This window comes from Amblyomma mixtum, chromosome 5 (genome assembly GCF_055824585.1).
Source record: "Amblyomma mixtum isolate Tamu chromosome 5, ASM5582458v1, whole genome shotgun sequence".
Lineage (NCBI taxonomy): Eukaryota > Metazoa > Arthropoda > Arachnida > Ixodida > Ixodidae > Amblyomma > Amblyomma mixtum.
In genome coordinates, this window is record NC_143016.1 from 108498652 (window position 1) to 108523342 (window position 24691).

A 24691-nucleotide genomic window follows, 5' to 3' on the forward strand; every position below is an offset into this window, starting at 1 on the left:
TGCCCTGCGGCGTTAAAAGTAGGTACCTTTCATCCAGAACGGTAAACTGCAGCGCCGACGGCTATTGGCGGTGTCGTAACTTCAACCAGCCGCACCCACCAGGCACGTGGACGCGTACTCGCAAGATGAGCGGGCTTAGCCCGCGCAGCCCCAGCCCTCGTCGCACACCCTTTGTCAAGACGAGCGAAGTGTTTGCGCCTGTTTGACGGGGCGTTGGCGTGTAGAGTTGCGACCGCGCAGCCGGAAGGCAAATAGCAGAGCGATGGCGCGTGCTTCGTGGTGCCCGACTGTTTGCCGCGGCCCGGCAGCAGTTTTCGTTGGAGTGCTGACAAGGACCACTTGCGATACCTCGCTCACTTTGCGCTAGCTCCGGTGCGCAAGTGATTTTGTGTTGTGTGTCCGTGCGCGCGCATACACGCATGTCACGCCAGTTGTCCCGACGCGGAAAGAATTAATGCCGAAGCCCGGACGACACCGGAATTCTAATCGCGTGCCCGTTGTCTCCGAAAGCGGAGAAAAATAGCCTTCAGCTGTCGTCGCAAGCGGCTTCCATTTGTTAGGAGGCTTAAACTTCTGTTGTATTCGAGAAAAAATATAATTTGTCTCCAGCGCACAGCGACAAGCTGCCAATGACAACACTCGCTTTCGAAGGTCGAAGTGAAATGAAGTTTACCAAGTTGGCACAGATGCCCAGAAGCCGCTGAGTCCAGTGTTGAAGTCGCCATTTTTCATTAACGGTTTTGCGTGACGTCCCTGACCATCCCACGAATAACAGACACAGTCTCTGCTTATGTTAACACACGTGCTCTTCGTTTACCACAGCATGTCTCATTCGCGCCTACACTTCACTTACTCTCGTGTTTGGTGCCCGTCCGGAGTAAGTTGCTTAGGCGCACCCGTTCAATTTTTACGAACCTCCTATCAGAAGAAGCCATGTTGCCATTTGATCTGTTGTTCCCAGTTATGTTAAAACGGGCGTCACTGCCGGTGCCTCGGAAAGTTGCTCGCCACTACTACATGACCATACTTTCCGCACACGCTGCCCTTACAAAGTCGACAGGAGCGTCGGCATTGGCGTAGCTAGGTACCCAACCAGCTCAGTTCCACAGGCAGCCTCAATTATTGATTACAGAAAATGAGGCTAAAGCTATCCATCCGCGAATGTTGTGGCTGAGAAATCACCTCCCACTATTTTCAGCTGCAATTATTCCTTTTTACAAGGATAACGTGCGCAGCAACAAGACATGAGTAATCCTGCCATGCTAGTTGGTTCCCATGGGATTTAACAATGCTATAAAAGCTGTGGTCATTGCTATTTCGCTGAGGTACCAGCGCCTTGCTTCTTTATATACTACTATATACGAATATTTCGGGAACGCATTCTCTGTATTCTTCGGTTATACCCTATCTGAACGATTGGGCATCCTGGATCGCACTCAGAGCGCGCTCCACGCGTCTCGAACGGCGTTCCGCAAGAAACCAGAAGACACTAGCTTAGACGTGTGCCGGAAAAAATTGAAGAAAACCTTTTCTGGGCACACAGAGACGGCTCACACCTTCCATCTGGTTGACGGCGTGTCGTTCCGGACGTATCAAATGTGTCTTGGCAAAATGATTGAACAAGCCGTTGTTCCGACGAACTTCAGCCCTCATTAGTGATGCAAAACTATCGGGAAATTGACTATCGATAGTATCGACATTACTATCGATAGTTTTGCATCGCTAGCCCTCAGGCCCTCGAGCAGGCGCACTGCAGTGCACCGCTCGCCGGCCATCAGGGTGTCAGGAAAACTACTGCAAGACTACTCGGTGAATTTTACTGGCCGGAGGTATTTGTGGGGTCATGCGATGTGAGGATGAAATTTGTGCGGTCATGCGATGCATGCCAGCGGACTTCGGTTCCGCTACTCAGCGTTTGAAATTTCGATGTCATTTGCAGTCTCTCTTATTAAAATTAAAACAGCTGTGGCCACAGGGGCGGATTTATGAAATGTGGGAAGTAAATCCTGCAAAGGTAAAGCATGTTGACCCTCAACTTTTCAACGAAGAAAGTCCAAGAAATGCAAGCTCTAAACAAGACACCCCCCCCCCCTAAAAAAAATAAAAAAGTGACCTACCCCGTCCTGTCCTCATCTTTCTGTGTCCTGTTTAAACGCTACGTTTGTTCGTTCAGATTACCAATCCGGCCCTGGGGACTTCAGAATGACTGTCAGCAAAACGATATTCCAGCAAAGGTATAGTGGTATACAGGGTGTTTTTTTTTGTAAGGTCCAAAATTTTTAAAGAAAGGTAAATTCTTTTAGATTTATTTTAACCCTGGGGCTATACTGAGGGCTACGGCGGACACCAGGTAAGAGGCAAACTACTTTAATTAGTTCGCTGATTAACTGATTACGTTAATTAACTTTTATAATTTTTATTTTAGGGGATATGTTGTATTAGCAGAATTGGAGATAATCTTCCAAACAGTCCAGCCAAGAAAAAAGATTTTCATGAAAAAAGTTTTTGCGCGCGTAACGAAGCGAGAAAAAGTCTCCCTGGTAGGCAGCTTCACACTGTAACACAGCGTCTGTGAGCGCTCGCTCCGCCCTGCACTTTGTGTCAATGCGTTTTTGTTCCAGCGCGGCATTCCGTGAGGCCGCGGAGCGAAGCGAGATAAGCAGCGATAGCGCAGGCCGCCAGTCCGGGACGCTTGACGCAAAGCGCAGGGCGGAGTGAACTACGTCAGAGGCGCTCCCGCCGCTGCGTTACGGTGTGAAGATGCCTACCAGAGTGACGTTTTCGCGCCTCGTAACGTGCGTGAAAAATTTTTAATTAAATTTGCTTTTTCTTGGTTGGACTGTTTAGAGGACGATCTCCAATTCTGCGAATACAACATATACCCTAAAACAAAAATTAGAAAAGTTAATTAACATATTTAGTTAATCAGCGAACTAATTAAAACAGTTTTCCTCTTGCCTGGCGCCCGCCGTAGCCTCCAGTATAGCCCCAGTGCTAAAATAAATCTAAAGCAGTTTACCTTTTTTAAAAAATTTTGGACCTTCTAAAAAAAAACACCCTGTATATATGTCAACAGCGATGGAAAGCACATTTCCAGAAGCTGTCGATCCTGAGCGATTTCAGCCAGAGTACATATCAATATTCCACCGTAAGTATCACCCTGCCGTTAAACGTGGAGGAGAGCTAAATTGTCATAGAATAAGTTGTCAGGTAAATTAAATAGCAGCGGTAAATTTTCATAGAAGCGGCGTAAAACAGTATTGGGATCGATCCATCGACCGATTAAAAGATTGGCAGCCCGACTTACTCATTTTTGACTGACTGACCGACCGACCAACCGTTTGTTTGATTGATTGATTGATTGATTGATTGATTGAGTTATTTATTGATTGATTGATATTAGTGAACAATACTTTGAAAACCCGGTGATCCTTCCGCTTAATATACTAGGCCATTTCGCTTATTCTACAACTATTTTCACATCAGGAAATGTTGCGAGAAAACGGAAAAGATTGATTTTGTCAGAAATGCCGCTTAAATTGCTAGAATTACTAGTGGTGAAGTTCTCACGCAACAGTAATATAAACAAATTACTAAAGGCAGAGTCTGAATCGCATCTGAACCGCATCATAAGGGCTCAGTGGATTTATTCCAATGATCGGAGCAAGCAAAGAAGCAAACAGAAACGCTCTTGAAAGCAGCCATTTAACCTCGGAAATTCGGCCGATAACAGAAATGTGAATTTATTTTGTTTAAGTCATTACGCGAGTCAGGCGATGACCCAACTGGTGTTCAAAAGCAGCGCTCAGCTCTGAACGAGTCCTCTCGGCACGCATGTCGCTAAGTAAAATACGTCCTCATCATTCGAAGAGCGGTACAAGTCAATTGAAGCGCTTCGTTTTACAACACAACTGAGATAAGGAAGACCTAAAGGAAAAAAATAGACCGGTATGTGAGCCTCAGCTCAGTTGCGAAGTAAAAAAGGAAATGGCTTTACTTTCCGTTCTTGTTCGCTATTTTGACACGGCTACCTGCAGTCTGTTGCAAAATCGCTAGTCGGCATACCATATGCTCCGTGTCATGTCGGCTACAGGTAGCAGCATCACCGCTATGTCTAGGCGCTGCAACAGTCACAGAGAGCGGTGCACAAGGAAGAAAACCGCGTGAGAGCTACTTCAACGGACGATCAGTTCGTCGCTAGCCAGCTCTTTGATTAATCAGCGCAAAAAGACAACGGACCAGAGTTGAAGAAGGACGACGTGTACTGAACAGCTGAGTCCACAGCGCCCTCCTTCTACTCTAGTACCTTGCCTTTCTGCGCTGGATCATCAAAGGTCATTAAAGACCAACTAGCCCAAAAAGCAAGTGACACTAGCAAGTTCTTTGATTAATCAGCGCAAAAAGACAATGAACTAGAGTAGAAGGAGGATTACGTAGACTCAAGAGCTGAGTCCACATCGCCCTCCTTCTATTCTAGTCGCTTGTCTTTCTGTGCTAGTTCATCAAAGATAATGGAAGATCAACTAGCCCCACAGCAAGTGTCACTAGCCAGCTCTTTACCCGTTGTCTCGTTAACCATTTTGATGGCCGCACAATACACAAGTCTGAGCTGCCGTCTGATTGGCATGGATGCGGTCAAATCACAGACATAGAGCGTGCAAACAGGTTCCAAAATCTGCGCCGGAATCTAGAGACATGTGCAGACCGCCGACAATAGGGGCAGTCGCGACAGTCTCATAACCTAAAGGCCTCAACAAAGCAGGCTAATTTTTTTTTTTTTTTTCACGGAGTGCTGAAAACAACTGAGTGCTCCTTGTCCTCATCTTTGCAATTGCAAATGACACCAAAGTGCAGGCCGATGTCAGAGCGCATGTACGATCTTCGGGTAGTCGAAATTGATCCAGAACCCTCCACTAAGGCACCTCTTTATCTCTTCCTTCTTTCAGTCCCTCCTTCATTCCTTCCCTCACGGCACGATTAATGCGGGCACGGAAAATGGGAGAGTTACTGCTCCTTGCTTTTCATCACAGCAAATTGTTATTGTTAGTATTATTTAAAGTTGCAGATAAGAAGCAGTAGAAGAACGTAAATATCTAAAGCTGTTCCACACTCCATCTCCTCTCCACCTTGCTGTTGATTCTTCGCCTCTCTATGTTCGGTACGTACTTCATTAGACGTCAAGGCTGACAGATGCTGAGTAATGTCACGCACCGGTTCTGGCGTGAAAGGCAAGGCTGGCTAAAGGAAAACAAACAAAAGCATACATCAGGAAAAAATTCGCTCAATAAACGGCTCCTGGACCCTCGACCGTTGCGCGGTATTCCGTGAAAGCGAAAGACGATGACCGGACTGAAAACACACAGTCGCTGCCGAAATGGGCCAACACACCACTGACGTGGTTTGTGTGTAAGTGTGTAATGCCAAGAATAGAGCGCCCTTTGGCGTCTTCCTTAGCCAGAAAGCATAAAAACGAGTTTAAAAAGCACTGAAACGCGTGACACCGATCAAAGCGCACCTGCGCACAGCGCACTGAGCGCTGCATTTTGCGTAAGCCAAGCCTCCACGGAAAAACAGAACTCGCCGAACCGCACAGAGAAATCGGGAGCGAAGGCGATGAAAACGGTCGAAAAATGGCGGTCTGGCTTCCGTGACAGCGGCGGCAGCGCCGTAAATGCGTGCACGAGGAGCGTGAAAAGCCGGAATTTGCGTGACCGCGTGCGCGGGAGTCACGCACACGCGAGGCACACCACGAGGAAGAAGGAGCCGTCCGATACGCGCTCTTTGAAGTGCGTGAGCATCGGGAAAACGCAACGTCGGCACAGGTCCAAAAATGCGTGCGAAGGCATGCGCGAGCTTCGCTCTCTGGGCTGCGCAAGCGTGCAAGTGATATATACGAGCTCGGTCCGGCAAAGAAGCTCCTCTTTTTCCGTGTATACTCGCCTCTGGGCATATGCTTATAGGGCATATGCTTATGGGCATATGCTTCCCGCAAGCGAGATACACAAGATAATAACCTACTACTCTTGTCGAGATATAGGTTCAGGGAGTACACTAAACGACCCGACCACCTGCCGGAGGTTTGGGATCGAATCCAAGTTCCGCGGTATTTTACAAAAAATTAAATAACTGTGTTGACATATCTGAAATCGGTGTTGAGATGCTGCTTGATCCCTGCAAACAACACCGCAGAACAGTGAGACTTCGTTCGTCAAGGCGCAACCATCCTGAAAACGCTCTCTAAGGAAAGAGCGGAAATGTCTTTCATCTCCTCAACAGGATCGGGTCGTTGTGGGGTAGTAACATTTTGCATGAGGGTCTCAACCCTCGGCGCTCAGTCTCCAACGGTTGCAGAGCAAGCGACCAGGGTGGTTAGATCCGCGGCGCTGCAGAGGGTCGCTCGATCCGGACAGGCCGTCATTTGAAACTGAACCTGGCAATGTTGAACGGAAGCATGTTATCGAGAGGAAAGCTGCAAGGGTGACATTGTAGGATAGAAAGAAGTCAGCGTGAATTAGAGAAGAATTCGCGTTAATGTCATCGTAGACGAAATTGGGAGGAGAAAATGGACTTTTGCGGGATTGGTATTGCGAAGGACAGACGACCGATTGTTCTTTATGTAAGGTAACAAGGTGGGTTCAAAGGGGAGGATAGCGTAGTTGTTAGCGAGAGAAAGTGAGGTGGGGAACGAGATTAGGTAAATTTGCGAGGTTATAGGTCGAAGTGGTTACCATAACAGAGGGCGAATTAGAGATCAATGTAAGAGGTATCTGTCCTGCAGTGGCCGCAGCTTGACAGATGATGATGGAGTTGATGACCAGTAGTAGGGTTGCCAGCTAGCGGGCAGACGCTACTCCACATATATACAACCGGGTAGGTGCATTAAGCACGACCGGGTCGCTCCATCCACGACTCCTATGTCCAGATTTCAGGCCCTCTAATAAGCGTGGGTGAAGTTCAGTCAAACTTCCCTTTGGGATAGCTGGTACATCTCGAGCTTGTAATATTTGCTTAGCACGAACCCAGACACACCACAACACTACACACACACAAACGCTGACTTCATGAGAGTCGGCGACTGTGTGCGCTTCGTCTTTCCTGTGGCGTGTCCGTGTTCGTGCTAAGTATTACAAGATTTAAACGTGGCTGTTTCTCGGAACCAGGTTTCCCACACCTACACCACTGAAGGCAAGCGGCGCTGTGCAGCCAACCAAAGGAAAAACAAGGAAAGCGGACACTAACCAGCGGCGTCAATCAAGGCTCCGGTAAAAAGAGAGTCCTTCGAGCAGCGAGAAACAGGCTGACTCATTGGCCTCAGGGATGAACACATACACACACAACACACTGAGGCCGCGCATCATTTGGCTCCGGCAGAGTCACTCTGTCATTCTCTCGCTTCGCGCCAATGTTCCCCCGGTGCTCATCAGTAAGCTCAGCCAAGCTGCCGCAGGCGAGGTGGGCCTCTAGCAGGGAAAGAAAGAAAAGCAAATAAATATAAACCACGGAGTGCGAAGACGCGCTACTCAAGAGGGGCCCTTTTTCGCAATGCGCTCCTCCAGCGCGGCGTAACTTCGCGTTGACATAGCCCTGACCGCTATCCGGCTCCACGCGCGCGACGAACAGGCCCCTCGCTGAGCTGTGGCGTGCAAGCCACCGTCGCTGTGTACGCGTACTCAGCGAGGGGCATCTACGGGACCGGGACGTTGCGTCTTGTTTCTAATCACGGGGTGGAAAGCCCGAACGCCACTTCGCGCGGAAGGCTCTCGCGATGCGCGTATTGCGACGCGGCCCCCCAACACGCGCTGAAGCCTGTACCATGAATGCGTGTGCGCCTGCTTTGAGCAAGAAAAAAAGAAAATGAGAAGAAAGCGTGGAAGCGGGCGTTTGTTGCCAGCGGTGCGTGTCATTTTGTTGTGTCGCGAGAGTGGTCGGGGACAAGCGACGCGAAAAGCGTCGTCGCTGCCTTCAAGGTCCTTCTTTTTCACCCGGCTCTGCATAATGTACCCGGTGCCAGGCGGAGGTGTACGTGCATACGTTGGTGCGTATACGTACGTGCGTGCGTGCGTGCGTGCGTGCGTGCGTGCGTGCGTGCGTGCGATCGGGTAACAATTGCGGACGAATCCAGGCGCTGGTGGTAAAACGCTGGGGAGTGCTTAGCTGCGCTCATACCTTGAGTGTGATACGAGGTCGTGAGAGAGAGAGATAGCGAGAGTGGGGAGGGGGACACTTGCAATCTGCAGGCAGCTGTCACCGCTTGCGACATTTTGTTAAACGCCGCGATGATGCATTTGCACGCATCTCACTCAGGGACTAAGCGTGGCGAAAAAAGTGCGTAGAGAAAACACCTTTCCTGATGGCCTCCTCCTAGGCGCCATGTGTACGACATGGCAGCAATACAGCTTTCGTAATTGACGAAGCGAAGCGACTATGAATATTTGAAGTAGGCACCTTACGTAGTCCGTAGTAAAGCGGGTCGAAAACTCAAGTCAAATAAAGAAGAAATGTATTGGTATAACAAAGGTATTTAAACAAAATGTCACTGGACGCTGATTTCTCCGTCTAGTTGCTAGTTGAACCAGTAGCCGTAGTGCTGACCACATAGGGTTTGAACACATGATGCCTGCAAAACGAAATGGTCGTTTCGTATTCGCAGTTCTTCCAAAGAGAAAACGCGTCTCTCCAACCACATGTGATGTCACTTTTCCGCACGTGCTTGCTGTTTGCGGTGTTTCCCCTTACCAACATTGTGCACTCCTTATTTCAAAGAAATAAGCACATTTCGACATCTCCTGCTGTCTTACCCCTACTTTCTTCATTTCTCACATCGACAAAAGTATCTCCTCCAAGTCAATAACTACTTACTGAAGTCCACGCGACCGCTGTCACATAGTTCCAAACGAAACCAGCACAACTTTGTCAGAAACTTCGCTGTTGATATGTTCCTTATGGTCCGGCGCTCGAACCCGCGACCGGCCCCTGTCTATGGCTGCTGCTCTACCAACTAATCTAACTAGTAAGGCTTGTAAGTAATAAGACCTTGGTTGCAAGGACGTACTCAGTGGTAGTATGAAAGCTGCATATATATTTCCCTTTCAGTATTAAAGCTGTGCTCACCTGCATTCTTATGAGCAACTGCTCCCTCGCTTGAAACCTACTCCACCTTGAGAGGTTTCCCCAAACACGCTAGAGTAATATTTACCCTAAATGGACCACACCGCATAGTTCGTGCTGTCGCTTCTTCCGCCACATGTTGAGGGCCCCATGCCGCGCTCAGTCACGACCATGCAGATATAAGGCACGACTGAAGATCGAGGATTAATCGCCATCATCATCAATCTGCGCGTGCAGCCCACGTTCTCACGCCACGTGAAACGACCGGTCTCCGATCACGCGCCACCCCTGCGCCACGCGAAACCAGCAGCGCTGGAGATCGTGAGCGTTGGGGGTCCCGGTGCTGCGGCGCGGCCCGCAACCTTGTGTGGCTGCAGGCCCGCTTGTCAATTGTGGCTATGACCCGTGAAAGCGTGACAATAAGCGAGGTGATTTGCCCTCCGGCGCCTCCTGCGTGCCCGCTGCTTGACCTTCTGTCGCCACCGACGACTGCGGAGAATCGCTGGCAGCTGTCAGACGGAAGGAAATGGGCGGCCCACCAAGGGGACGCCTGCCTCCCTGCCTGCTTGCTTTTCGGAGTCGCTATTTGCTTGCTCACTGGCTTTTTACTTTTCATTGTTCTTCTTCGCGCTCCCTGTGACTCTCCGTTATGACTACTGACACGTTTCGCTTAACAGCTCAGTCATTACACTCCCGCTGTCGATGAGGGAGGGTGAGGGGGCCTTCTTGAGAGTCGCTTGCATTGGGCGTGTAAAGGAAAGCCGTTCGCTTCAGTGGTAGAGGAGCCGGTGACGCAACGTCGGTGCCATGATTGACCGCGCGAGTGACACGCGATATGGGCGGCCGTAGCTCGATAGCCGCTTGAGCAAGAAACGCGAATGAGTAATCTCTGTATGGCCATCGAAAACGAATTTGTCGATTCGCTGTTGGGGAAAGCGAGTGTGGGACACCCGCTGTTTCTGCGGCCTTTAGGAAAGTTAAAATAAAGCACGGATGGCGTGACGCTCAGCATAAAGTACACTGCATTGATGTGCGTGCAAGGTCCGGAAAAGTGCGAGCAGCCGAGGAAAAAAAGAAGGTGACGAGACAAAAACAAAATAAAGCCGAAGCGCGCTGGTTTTTTTTTTTTTTTTTTTACCTAATTGACCAAGGGAACTGAAATTCGCACACGGTACATGTTGTAGGTGTTAGCAGCGCTGTAGGTGTTAGCAGCGCTGCAGGTGTTAGCAGCGCACACGAAACAAGGACGGACAGAAAAGGGAACGAAACACAGCGCTGACTTTCAACTGAGCTTTATTGGAAAAATGAGCGACTTTTATGCAAAGAATTTTTAACATGTGACTCAGAAGATGTCAAAACGTCCCACTACATGTGCCCTTCCCTTTTCCGTTCCCTTTTCTGTCCGTCCTTGTTTCGTGTGCGCTGCTAACACCTACAGCTTGAAAACCCAACTAGCCCAAGAAAAGACGATTCTGACGGTACATGTCTCACGCACAACTGTCGAACCGACTACTAAGCTAATTTAATAATTTACAACTAAGCCATTTTGTTAGGAAGCCAAATTATGGTTTTCAATAAGGGACTGCTGCACCTGCACAGACGGTTGCTTTTCTAAGGGACTAACGAAGGGCACTTTAGCCCCGGACATTCGCCATCCGAGTCTATGTGAGCTCGGAGTTATGTGCCTCCGAATATTTAATACTATTCTGCAAAACTTTGTCACTTCCTCTTACGCGTGATGCCCGATATACGCAAGACGACTTCAGTAAAGCATCCTGCGCCTTTTATGCGCGCCATCGCCTCACATTTTAAAATGTATATAATCGTTATGTTAAGAATTCAAAGTACGCTACACCTAAAAAAGAAACGTGGTCCGTGACAGTTAGGGATAATCCCGATCACTTGTCGGAACTAATGGCCGGGAGACAATGAAACAATCGCGAAGGAGAACATAACCTGTGATACTTTTCAATTCATTCTTCAAAGGTAAAACGGCACTCGTAGAAACCAACAAGCGCTTTCAACAAGCATACGTCCTACATTTGAAATGAAGGCGTTCATATTACTCAGTGCCAGTCATTTCGTTTCGTTCCATTGAGATTTGCAGCTTGTAGGCACTATATGAATGAAACTAATAGGCAGTTCTAAGCTTACAACAAATACAATGATGCTGGACGTCAGGGATTGATCAATTTTGACAAATCGGAAACTGAGCTGGCGAAGAGCGCAATTACCCCGCCCATAAGTGAAGGCCCATCGCTGATGTATCTATCTCTGCTAGGCCTTCGGAAGCCTGGCAATCTGGTCGCCACGATCTCGACTGGGAGGCGCCGATCGCTACCGGGGAGGCTCAACTGGCGGCTTTCTTCAATGGGCGCGGTAGCTTCGATGACCCGCCGCGCCCAGGATCTTCTCCTTCGGCAGGGAAGGAGCTTCGCACGCCTCGTTTCGGTTTACCCGTCGAGATGGTACCTAGCCGCAACGACGACAGGCAGACATGACGGCGGCCAAACACTCTGGGAGTGGCACCATTTATAGGGAACATAAGCCTGTTTCCAGGGTGAAACAATGTAACTCACCGGTGACAGTTGCACCCGGTATTCGTATACTGATGTCCATGACAGCTAAGTACGAGTGTGAATGTCTCCACGGTCAAGTAACTACACTTCGTTGTAGGTACAAATTCAGCAAAGTAAAAAAGATAAAAAACGAAAACAATTTGTTTGTTTCTTTTTTGTGTGTTTTTTTTACAAAGAGGCAACCTCCTTCTCTTTTTTTCGTAAAGGCAAGGGGACACTTGTTAGAATGGATGAACTAATTTGGTAAAATTCATTAACTAAATGCTGATTTTACTTCTTTTCCAGCTGTCCCCCAGCATGGAACTATCCTAAAACGCGATTCCACAAATACACTATCATTGAGAGGTTTTGAATATCAAATCAATAAGCGGCTTTATTTCTGGTGGCACTGTTTATTTTTATTTAATGTCGTACTTTCATAAAATGTCTGTTCACTTACCGGCCGCGACGTTCGGCTGCTGAGTAGAACCTTGCGGGTTCAATCCCGGCCGCGGCAGACGGATTTCAAGGAAGGTAAATGAGGAGCAGTAGAAAATATCGATAGCACTGAAATATTTCCATGGTGGCTGCACAGGAACCATATTCCTCCATACAGGATGTAACCAAATCCCAATCAGGAAGTGTATCAGGCAGGGAGGCACGATCTCTCCAGCACTATTAAGTAAGTGTTTACAACAGGTATTCACAGGTCTGGATTGGGAAGAGTTCGGAATTAAAGCTAACTGAGAATAAATCAAATCGAAACAAATCAAAATTTATTCGTCTGTATGCGTACACATTCATAAATTCTGATCTGCCTAAGCACATTTTGCTTGTTGGCTGATCAGGCAGCAGGTGGAGAAATACCTCTATATGCATACATTGCCTGTCTAAACAGTCATGCTAACATAGAGAAAAGAAAAAAAAGTGTGAACACAAAATAGCACATACGAAAATTTCTTATGTCAGTACCACAGTAGTATGCGATTCGCTGATGATATTGCTTCCTAAGTAACTCGAAACAAACTGCAAAGTATGATTAAGGTGCTAGACAGAAAGCATAACGGTGAGTCTAAAAATTGGTACTCAGAAAACTAAAGTAATGTTCAACAATATCGGAGTGGAAGAGCAGTTTACAAGAGGCAGTGGAGCGTTGGAAGCATTAAGGGAGTATATCTACTGAGGGCAGCTGGTCACCGCAGACCGGACCACGAGACTGATATAACCAGGGCAGTAAGAATAGGGGAAGTGTATATGACAGGACCTCTCAGATCATGAATGCCAGGCTACTGGTATCACTCAAGAGGGAAGTGCATAACAGCTGTATCTTACCAGTACTCACCTATGGGGCAGAAACGTGGAGGCTAACAAAAAGGGTTCAGATTAAGTTAGGGACAACGCAGCGGGCTATGGCTAAGAAAAATGAGAGGTGTAACGTTAAGGGATTCAAAAAGAGCAGTGGGGAAGGAAACAGACGCAAGTTAATGACAGCCTGGTTAAAATAAAAAAGAAATGGGTATAGGCAGGGAATGTGTAATGCGAAGGATGGATAGCTGGGCGAGTTTGTAATAATTTATCGTGGGGTTAACAGCGCGAACAAGACGAAGGACGAAGCAAGAAGACTACACTGTTGTCTGAAGACTGAAGACTGTGTAGTCTTCTTGCTTCGTCTTGTTCGCACTGTGACACCCACGATGAATAATGGGAAGGGAAGATAACCGACGGCCGTTAAGGGTGACGTAGTGGATTCTAAGAGAACGCAAGCGCAGAAAGAGGCGGAGGGGGGGGGGGGGGGGGGGGGGGCAGATGCGATTAGCAAGGCTGTGAGGATCAGGGGGGCCGCAGTTGGCACACTACCGGGTAAATTGGAGTTGTACCGGGTCTTTCACCAAACCTAAGGTGTTCTGACATTTTTAAAATGGGCTTCTTGATTTAGAAACACACTTTTTCGGCATAGCATTGTCAGCGCTGTAGTGCATCAGAATACAGCTAAGACGTGCTAACTGGTAAGCTGCTTAACCAATACTGCATGCTTAAATTTTAGCCATTACTGTTAGTCTCCTCATTTATTGAGAGGAGTGTAGCTTACTGCAAGTAATATCCATGTCAGTTTTTAGAATTTCAAAACGCAGTTACCCTAGGTGTTGTGGTCCAAAACTTTTGGGTCATTTTGACGAGCAATAATACATATACGTGCACTGGAGAGGTTGTTCTGCCTGCAAGCTGTTCGAAAGAGCACGCATTTTCAAGCGATATAGGCGAAATTTGTTGGGTCACAACGCCGAGGGTAACTGCGTTTTCGAAACACTAAAAACTGGCATGCATATTACTTCCAGTGAGCTACACGCCTCTAGATAAATAATGAGACTAATGGTAATGATTAAATAGTTAACTATTCAATATTATCTAACCAGCCTACTAGTTAGCACGTCTGGGCTGTATTCTGATGCGCTGCACCGCTGACAATGCTATGCCGAAACAAAGTGCTCTTCTCACTCAAAAATCCTATTTTTAGAATCTGCAGAATACCTCAGGTGAAACATTCGATATGGGAAAGAGCTTTATCCTGCAGTGGGCGTAGTCAGGTTGTTGATGATAAGGACGATGACTAATGCAAAACTAAAACGTTCGTCCGTATTTTTCCGTTCGCGTCACAGAATTCTACTTGGTTTAAATTAATCCAGAGCACTTCGATACAGCGTTCTCCACGCGTAGCTCGCATCGCTGCTGTGCGGCGAACTAATCCATTATCCGTCCATGCTCAATTTTCTTCTGTTCACTAAAAACAATACCGCCTGTTACCTGTCGTACTCGTCCAAAATAACAGCGATCATGTTTGTTTGTTTTTTTTTTAATATGAAACTAGTCACTAAGCTGGCAGTGTTCAAATTATAGTAAAAGAGCCTGTGGCCTATTTCCTCAATATACGGCAAGAATCAGAGGCGCGGTGGGAAATAAGCACATTGCGACTTCCGGGCGAACTCGGCGGCCCAGTTGTACGTTTCGGAGGAGACGAGAAGGCTTCAATTTTGCGCAAACAATGCACGAAGTAAAACAACTATTATATGCAGCCGCCGATGTGTATTGTTGTTGAGAGCTTGTTTTTTATCAGTCACACATCAGATATCAAGTGCGTCGGGAAATGACAACTTGACGGCTACAACGGTAATCGCTGCGTCAACCCTACCTTCCCCAGCAGCATTCAATAAGAAAAGAACGAAATAATTTACCAGGAAATGAATCGCAGAAAAATACGGTGATAGGTCGCACACTGTACAGCCTCTTCTTTTAAAGAAAACCAACAAGAGCACCCAATCCGTCTGGGGCGCACGAATAAATGGATGCAAAAAAAGTAAGAAAATAGAAATGACTAGTCCTTATTTCGGAATGAAAAAGGCTAATAGAATTTTTGAATTTTTAGAGTACAGGACCGATATAATACAATGAGTATATTCATTTTTTTTTTTTTTTTCAAAATGTTCTCGTCCTTCGTCACCGTATCAACCGACTCTACGTGCCGGTTATCTCCGGGACTTGCCAACGCAATCAAAGCAAAATGATTATTACAAAATGATTATTATATTATGCAGGCCTTCATGTACCATTTTGCAAAAGATTAACGACTTGTCAGCCAGCTTAGACGGGTGGCAATGTCGATCTTTTAGCATTTCGCCACGACGTACCACGGGGTCAGTCCCATGGCGTATGAAGTATAGCCTTTCTTCATTTTACCGCACGCTGCAACTTGAAACAATGCCAGTGATGCTGTAGTTCTTACTTCCTCTCCCTTTGTTTTCTTCTTCTAAACCAGATGCAATGAAAGTGCTCATTGGGGTCCATTTACAACACCTGACGAGCATCTTATGCCGTAGCAATAAAAATTTACAAAAGAACTCGTTGCGAACCCTTTGTCGCGGCCAAGCCGTCAGTGCGTAATTGCGCGTCAGCCATGGCACAGATAATCCTAATCGAGCGGTCGCTCGATCGGACAGTTCTGAAAACGAAACGCCTGGCATTGGAGAAAACAAGTTCCTCGCCGCCGCACAGAGGAACGACAGGCGGACTCTTCCAACTCGTTCGTGACGAGCGGCGCAAGTCAGCGCCGTCATACAGCAAATGTCGCTGCATGCGTTTCCATCCGTGCTGAGCGGCGTGATTAATCGCGCTTTCCACGCTCGCGCGGAGACGCCCGTCCAGTCATTATCTCGCATTATCCCGCGCATCAAAACGACATGCCGCTCTGACACCTTTCCGAGAAAGCCTTTCGGGCGGAAAGAAAGGTTCGACTTGCAATTCGTGATGTTGTTGCTCACAACACTTTCCGACACTCCTTTGTCAGAAGGCGTTAAAGGGTCGAACACGCCTGCCGCGAATACTGGATGATCGCCACCTTATTCTTCTTTCCTGTGAGACAATCGTATTTCATAGCCCCGTATTCATAGCCATAACCAGTAATAATATTTTGGCATTGGTGGTGCGCATGCATTGCAACTACGATGTCAATCATCATCATCTACGCCCACTGCAGGGCAGACACCTCGCCCATGTCTCTCCAATTGACCCTGTCCTTTGCCAGCTACGGCCGCCCTATCCCCGCAAACTGCTTAATCGCATCCGCCCACCTAGCTTTTTGCCGTCCCCTGCTACGCTTGCCTTCTCTTCGAGTCCACTCCGTTACCCTTAAGGACCAGCGGTTATCTTACCTTCACATTACATACACTGCCGAGGCCCATTTCTTCCTCTTGATTTCGACTAGGATGTCATTAACCCGCGTTTGTTCCCTAACCCACTCCGCCCACTTCCGATCTATTAACGTTACATCTATCGTTTTTCTTTCCATTGCTAGCTGCGTTCTCCTCAGCTTAACATGAACCCTTTTCGTTAGCCTCCACGTTTTGCCCCATAGGTGAGCCCCGGTAAGATACAGCTGTTGTATACTTTTCTCTTGAGGGATAGTAGGAAACTGTCATTCATGATCTGAGAGAGCCTGCCTTATGCGCTCCACCCGATTCTTATTCTCCTAGTTTTTTTCCCTCTCATGACCCGGATAAGGGGTCACTATCTGCCTTGAGTAGACGTACTCCCTTACCCCTTCCAGCACCTCGCTACCAATAGTAAACTGCTGTTTCCTTGCAAGTCTATCGAACATTCCTTTGCTTTTCTGCATATTATTTTCTAGACCCACCATACTGCTCTGCTTGTCCAACTGACTGATCATGCTTTGCAGTTCCTTCAACTGTTCCTTGCAGCCTTTAATCTGCATCTATTCACACCAGTGTACACTACCCGATGTATTTTACCCTGGCTTCTACTCTTTTGCCGCACTTTATATCGTAAACAGTCCTTCTCCCATAACCTATGAAATTACCTTAGCATATTGGCAGCAAATACTGTTTGTATACAAGACATCTCAAAGAATCAGTTATTATCTCTCATGTGCTTTTTCGAGTCTATTGTGGCATCATTGTATATAGGTTTGGTGTATTGGATTGTATATTTTTCCTATTATTTATGTCCATCACTTTTGTTGTGTACGCGATCAGGGTTAGACTCTTGTAGTACTTTTTATTTCTTTGTTTTGATAGGGATATTAAGCATACCTTAAGCCTGATGTTCGCGAAACACATTGCTGTCGATGTATTCATGGAGCACTGGGTGCTATTTCAAGCTGCCCAGTGTCCCCTTTTTTCACTGTAATGTGTGTGGAGAAATAAACTTTAAATTTCAATTTCAGTTCTTCTCCGGAGAGACTTAGCGCGACAATGTCATCAGCGAATGGGTGATTACTTAGATATTCTCTATTAATGCTCCCAATCCAGGCCTCAGAACACCTCCGGTAAACAGGCGGTGAACAGCATTGACGAGATCTTGTCTCCCTGCCTGACGCCCTTCCTTATTTGAATTTTATTGCTGGCTTTATGAAGGAGTATGGTATGTGTGCAGTCGTTACAGAAATATTCCAGTATTTTCACACAAGCCTCTTCTACACCCTGATTCCGCAATGCCTGCATGACTGCTGCTGAGGTTTCTACTGAGTCAAATACTTTCTCGTAATCACAGAATGGTTATAAGGGGTTGGTTATATTCTGTGCATTTCTCTATAACCTGAGTGATACTGTGAATTCGGCCTATTCTGGAGTATTCTTTACGAAAGCCTGCCTGATCCTTTGGTTGATTGAAGTCTAATGTTACCCAGACTTTACTAGCGATTGCCTTAGTAAATACGCCACCGCGGTGGCTCAGTGGTTCTTGTGCTCGGCTGCTGACCCTAAAGACACGGGTTCGATCCCGGCCGCCGGCGGTCGAATTTCGATGGAGGCGAAATTCTAGAGGCCCGTGTACTGTGCGATGTCAGTGCACGCTAAAGAAGCCCAAGTAGTCGAAATTTCCCGAACCCTTCACTATGGCGTCCCTTATAGCCTGAGTCGCTTTGGGACGTTAAACCCAATATCCGAAACCAACTTTATTAGATACCTCATAGGCAACAGGCAATAACCTGTAAATTGAAGGAAATACCGTTTTTTGCCCATCTAGGCATATCCTTCAATGGTAGTCACTCTGTTACAAAAATAAGTTACATAAAAAGCAACTGGAGGAATCTTAATTTTAGATAACGTATGCAGCTTCAATTACGATCGTAATCAATCACCACAGGCAAAGAATAAGCTTGCAACTGCAGTGACTCAACAGCGAGGGGCAGTCAGCAAGATTCACAGAACACCACTCATATACTGGCGTTTTACAATAGCGCGACAGTTCTCGGTCCATATATATGCCTGTTATTAAACTATAGGCCCACAGGTGCTCAGAGTCTGTTCCTCAATCAAAGCAATTTAACATATGTGTAAGAGTGAACTTCATGCTCTGGCGTCCGTGGGACCTATGGATCCCGAGGTCGACGCTACACATATATCGTCAGGAACATGTACTTTTCCGTACCACAGCTGCCACATCAATAGATTCAGCTGATCATCTAAAGAACTTTCGGGTACTTGTAAATCTACAGAGAACTCTCACATTGTCTGGGTTCAAGATCTACGGCCTGAAAGTTGCGTTTCGACTAACCCTGAGCAGCGTTGCTATAAACAGTGAGTTTTTTTTTCCTTGGTTGAAACAATAGACCAACACCGATCTGTGACATCAGCAAGATGCGGTGGCATTAGTGTCGCTGTTCAGGAGTAACACCTGGTGTGTGGCCCATAGGAATGCATGTAAACAGAAGTTTTCATAGTAGTTCTCTTTTCTCCAAATCTGCCTATGAGGTCTTTCTTTCGTTAATAAAAGACGAGCACATACCAGAACAAAACATGAAAGTATGGAGCGTCATTTCAAAGCCGATGTATACTTTCAAACACCACAACATTGGAGTGCCAGAGTTACTCCGGGTGGGGTACCGGGAAGGAGAGCGGCGCATACGAACAGAGGTAAACAGAGCATATTGCAAAATTATTTTCTGATTTTACAGCGCACGTATGGTGCGGCCTTCTTGACAAGTCGATGAATACGCACTTCGCAGGGACCCATTACGTAGAAGTATGAATCAGGCTAGTTCCATCAGCAAGATCGCGTTTGATACTTGTCTGACAATACACACTGGTACTACGGCCTAGTACTTACATATAGTACACAATAGCGAATATATTTAAAAACATTCCCTTTAAGTAGTTAATTATTCGCTAGGTGCTTTCTTGAGAGGGGCTGCGCAGTTTTCTCGCCCTGACTAAACTACTCTCTCGCTTTTCTCTACTAATCTTCTAACTACCTCTTACTTATTTCCTCTTTATGGAATTTCACCCTGCCCTGCCGTTCTTAAAAGAACCTAGTGCATCCTAGATCTCTGTGGTTCCCTCGTGTACTGGTAGCTAGAGGCACTTACAGCCATGGATAAGAATATGCTCCATTGTTTCCCTGCCTGGCACACAGCAAACGCAAATATCGTAAATGGTGTCATATGTCCCTGCCCTCTTACAGACAACGCCCTCTTTTGTTCGAGTCCGTGGTGTCGCAACCCGCCCGATTCAAAGACACTACAGGCGTCCCTAGTGCACCACTTATCAGAACGAACATGTTTTCTTTTCAGCCATGCAGCGACCGAAAACAACTCGCGTTAACATGCAGCCCAAATGATGACACACTCGCCAATGTTTGCTCATGTGAGCCTATACTTTACGGAGCATGTTGGGCTGGGAGCGGGCGCTAACCAAGTCACGTGTTTCCACGTGGGCTGGGGAACGTGGTCACGCAGGTCACATCGGTCTTCAAGTGAGTGCCTACACGGGGGCAGTACGTAAGGCGTTGTACAATTATAGGATGTTACTACTCCGCTCCGAAGGATAGTGAGATGTCTGAGAGTTTCAACAATTTTTTTAATGTTTAGTTCACATTGTATACCCTTCCCTTGTTTTGTCATCAATGCACGGTACGACGCCCGGCGCAAGCCTTAATCGAACAACCTGGAAGAAATTTGGCTGCTTCCAGAGCGAAGTCACAACGCAGGGGTCTTTCGAGGAGGTATACCTTCCCGACAAGCTATGTTGTGCTTTAGTTCCATGAAAGTATGGTGCATACTAATATCATACACGCCAAAGAGATGTATGCAACATCACAGAAAAAGCAATAGTATGGCTGTTTACATCAACATCGCTTCTTTTTATTATATGCGACGTGAATTATCCTCTGCATTAACTCTTCCATTCCTTGGCTTTCAGCCCGAGGTACTCAGCGCGTGTAGATCAGTTTTTAGTCTCAAAGGTTCACATATTTATTTAGAATGCTTCAAGCCTTCAACAACGTACATTCTTGGACCGACGCCTCATTGACTCGACCTTTGGCGTTGGGCGGAACGAGCGGCGACAAAGGCATCGGAGGTGGTGCCAGCGACTCCAGTCCGAAACATGTCTAACATGTACGTGGATCAGTGCCAAGCCGCTAAGATACAGAGTAACTATACTAGATGAGGACTATAATGCCGAAAAGGGCCAACGTAGCGGCGAAGCCAATGCGCCCAGAGCTGACATCATCATCTTCGAACACAATACTCTTGACATCGCGGAGGAGAGTGCCAAATGTGAAGACGAAGAGTAATGTTAGAAACGATTAATTCATCACCGAATTAAGAGACAGACAGTGATAACGGCTGCACTAACAAAAGGGCAGCACTTTTCTTATTTTGACTGCTCACCCAAACAATGTATTAGTAAAGCCAAAGTCGTCCATAAGTATTAACAGCAAGAGGAAGTACAGTGCGAGCCAGGATTACAAAAATAATTCTGACTTCGTTTTAAGCAACTGACGCTTGTGCAATGGGCAATAGAACACATTATAGATTTTATGCAGAATTTTGGATTGCGTGCTCAAGAAGCCGTCATATTTTCTGCTCGTTTACTTTGTAATCTCAATCTCAACGCTGAGCAGTTAACAGCATATTGATTCGTTTCCGTAAATTGCGCTTCCCGTTTCCTTTTTCCACAACAATTTTGAGGACGGGACCGCATTACAATACATTGTAAGAACGGGCAAGTTCAGTTTGAATAGGTAGAACATGATGTTTGCTTCTAGCTTGTGAGCACAGCCTGACCGCACTTAGGCCTGCGCTTTGACGTCGTGTCGGGCACGCGGTCATTTCCAACTTTCTGCGATCACTTTGCATCCTCCCACACACACACCCGCACACAAACACTTGTAGAAACATACTTATCAAAACTTTGAAAAGTCATTTTCTCGTTGATCACATGGTAAATCGGAGAACAGACTCGCGTAGCTGCGAAAACTTCAACATGGCGCAGCCTATAAATCGTCGTCACTACGATACCCACACTAAACAATCGATTAACGCACACGGGCGCAGGAATCCTGCACCGAACTTGCAACCATGGTTTCAAGTTCTACGCAACAACACACGCACACCTCGTTTACACTAAAGTAATTTCCCCTGTTTCATACTTGTTAAGCATTATTGGGCTGCAACAATGTGATAATCAACGAGAAGCGATACATGGCATAGGTGCCGTACAAACATAACATGCAAGCAGTACTCGAAGACAGCAATATGGCAACGACGAGAAAAATATTGCTCTCTGTTTTCGCAGAGAGACACGGCCAGCATACGCAAGTGGAAGAATACGGCGCATCAGGTGACCGCATGCGGGCAGGAAGGAACGTCCCAAGTGAAAGTTGTTTTGCTCCACTCACCGAAAGACCTGGCGGGTCTCCAGGAGCAAGCTGTGCCCGTTCATCGTGTCTTCACGCCGGATCGCTCTGCCGCGCCGCGGATCGGGGCAAGCAGGTGCCTTGCTTTCCAAAGTACGGCGGAACAGCCACGCACAGCACAGCTGTTGTCCACGGTTCCACAGTACTTCACAACACGACGCCGGCGACGCGCGCCCACCGCGTCCGTTCACGGCTGCGTCCGCATCCCGTTGGCGCTGCCGACCACCGGCATATCTCGTGATTCGCTGGTTTTCCACCTCCACAAGCTGCTAACAACACCTTCACAACGGTGATATCGCGTGAATGAAGTAAAATCTCCGCAGTGCACGTGGAAATGTAGCGGTGTAAGCCGGCTTCGATACGGTTGCCTGGTGCGTCGTCCCGGCGGCATCTGAACAACGACGCTCCGCTGACTTCACCTCGAAGCACGCGCGTGTGAAGATGAGTGAGCTCCCGAAGAGACGGACGGCTCGGGTTATGCCGCGCACGTTTATCTTTTCCTTTCTTTCTTCTGCCGCTGACATCGGCGTGGCTGCCCGTTGTATTTCGAACGAAGCCTTTCCCTCAAACGTCGCCGCCGTCATTTTCCCTCTCTCCACGCGCGCGCGCGCGCGCGTCGATCTCTGTTTTGTTTCGCTTTCGTCTCGCCCCGCGTTGGCTGTTTTGTTGGTATTCTTTCTTTCCGCCAGCCACCCCCTTCGATCTTTCTCCCTTCTCCCCATCTCTTCTCTCTCTCCTCGCAACAGCCTCTTTGTCTAGCCCAGCCAGCTAGCGCGAAGGGGTGACGGATCGCCGAAGGCAACCGAAAAAGAAATGCGCGTGCAAGAGACACACATGGGCGCACGTAAATAGAAAGACTCTCATCCCTCAGGCAGAAGAGAAGGGGGAGAGTGAGCAACAGGTGAGACGGCGGTGTTCGCGGGACCTTGAAACGAACGGGCCGCTGCCGCGGCAGCAGCAGCAGCGGGCATAGGGAGAGGCATGCAATGGATATCCAGCAGCGAAAGTGAGCGAGGAGACAGCTAGGACTCCTCCCTCCCTCCCCCCCCCCCCCCCCCCCTCCCTCCCAAGATGCCCTCCTCCTCGTATTCCTCCGCCAAGGAAGGTTCCTGATCTACGGATGCTATCGCTTGCCGTTGCGTCACCCAGTCTCCACGGCAGTCGCGAGGTGAGGGCTCCGTATCGCTTTTGGTTTTCTTCGTTTCCTAGCTTCACTTTCGACTTCATTCCGTCGACGCTTTCGGCTTGCCTTTCTTCCGACAGCGGCAGTATTTACGCTTGTGACGAGAGCCCCCGTTTGCGCCCATCGCCGCCTGTTTGTCCCTGCGACCGAGCCGCTTCCGCTGAAGTGGTTGGAGCGGGACGCGCGAGCGGCGTCGTTTGCGTTTGGGACTTTTCGTCATCCCCGTCACAGGAGTGTCGCCGCTCAAGCCGCCGCGGGGTCGGTCAAGGCTCTCTTCGGTGGGCTGCGCGTCGTCGCACAGGCTCGGGTGCCGACGCCCCAAACGCAGCGATAGCGTGCGTGCCCAAGTGCCTGTGTGCGCGATCCGTCGCGCTTGAAGCTCCGCGGGGTCTGCGCGTGTATGACGGTGCAGCGCGCACGACACAAACACATATGCACCACCGTGCGGCCACTGTTGTTCCCGCCCCCGACATGGTCCGGTGCGGTTCCAGAGGAGCCTGTGTGCGACCTAAATAGAGGCGGCGCGACGACAGCTAGCTGCTACCGCTGCTTCCCGGGGCACGGTGATAGGCGTGTCTTTGCTCGGCTACACGCTTTGTTCCCCCCAACGCCCCGATGCGCGCAGCAAAAGCGTTGGTGCCATGGGCAGCGATAGGACAAAAGCTCCTTGGTAAACACATGGAGCGCCCGGCAATTACAGCTTCAATACAGCGCTTACGTAAAGACCTCCACGCGCTCACAAAGAAAGAGGGTATAAGGCGTGAAGATTCGGTTAAACCGTTGCTGTCAGGTTCAGGATAGCGGTCGTATCGCATTCCGAGAACTGCGAGGGTGCGTAACGCGAGGGTGTCAATCCTAGGAAGTGCAAGAGCAAGAACGGTAGATTAACTTTTCACCTGTGTTTCCAACACTAAACCTATGCTTCAATGGTCACGTTAATATCGGTTTCCTGTTCCAACAGTGGATTCGAGCAGAAGCATACGCGTCAGAGGCGCACAAACTTGGCGCTCTCCAGGGTTGGACGTTTTTCCAGACGGTACATTACAAACGGCTAAAGTGGGAATCATTATCGTGCAGCGCAGAAGGACGCCAAAGTGCAACATCCGCACGGCCCTTTAATAACGCCGCGCGCTCGCCTCACGCGCAGCGCGCTCCAAAGGTCAGTATACAATTCAACTGTAAGCCTTCTTTGGAGGCCGCGGCGTTCGATTTGTCCGAGACCTTCAATCGGCGCCGTTTCCTTTAATGTTCTCGCCTTTTGTTTCTCCCTCCCCGTGCGGCCCTCGGATCGTTTCGAAATATTCGGGAAACTTTGAGCGGCGGCTAAACTTCGCTCGTCGGGCTCCGTTCGGAGTCCCCGCAGGTGAGTCAGGAGCGGTGTTCTTCACCCTTGACGACTGCCGCTTCCTATTTCCTGCCCGAGGTGCTGCCGCGCCAACGCGTCAGCACCTCTGCTGAAGCACAGCAGTGCTTCAGCAGGTGGCGGTTGCCTTGAGTTATACTGAGCGCAGGACGGTGGCCAGGAAACTCTCCAAGGAATGCAAAGAAAAACAAAGGGGCTTCCACGCAGGATGTCACGCGAGAGAACTGTTTACTACAAGGTCCGCGCTCTTGAAGCTATGGAATCGGCCAG

General features: G+C 48.2%; 1 protein-coding gene across 1 annotated transcript in view; it reads right to left on the minus strand.

Annotated features, from left to right (window-relative positions):
- LOC149343323 (uncharacterized) overlaps positions 1-22430 on the minus strand; it is a 41053-nt gene extending 18623 nt beyond the window's left edge. Inside the window, exon 1 of the mRNA XM_089545832.1 lies at positions 21858-22430. Within this exon, the coding sequence (XP_089401958.1) occupies positions 21858-21901 (44 nt within the window). The 5' untranslated portion in view covers positions 21902-22430. The remainder of the gene's footprint in view (positions 1-21857) is intronic.
- Between the last annotated feature and the right edge of the window lie 2261 nt (positions 22431-24691).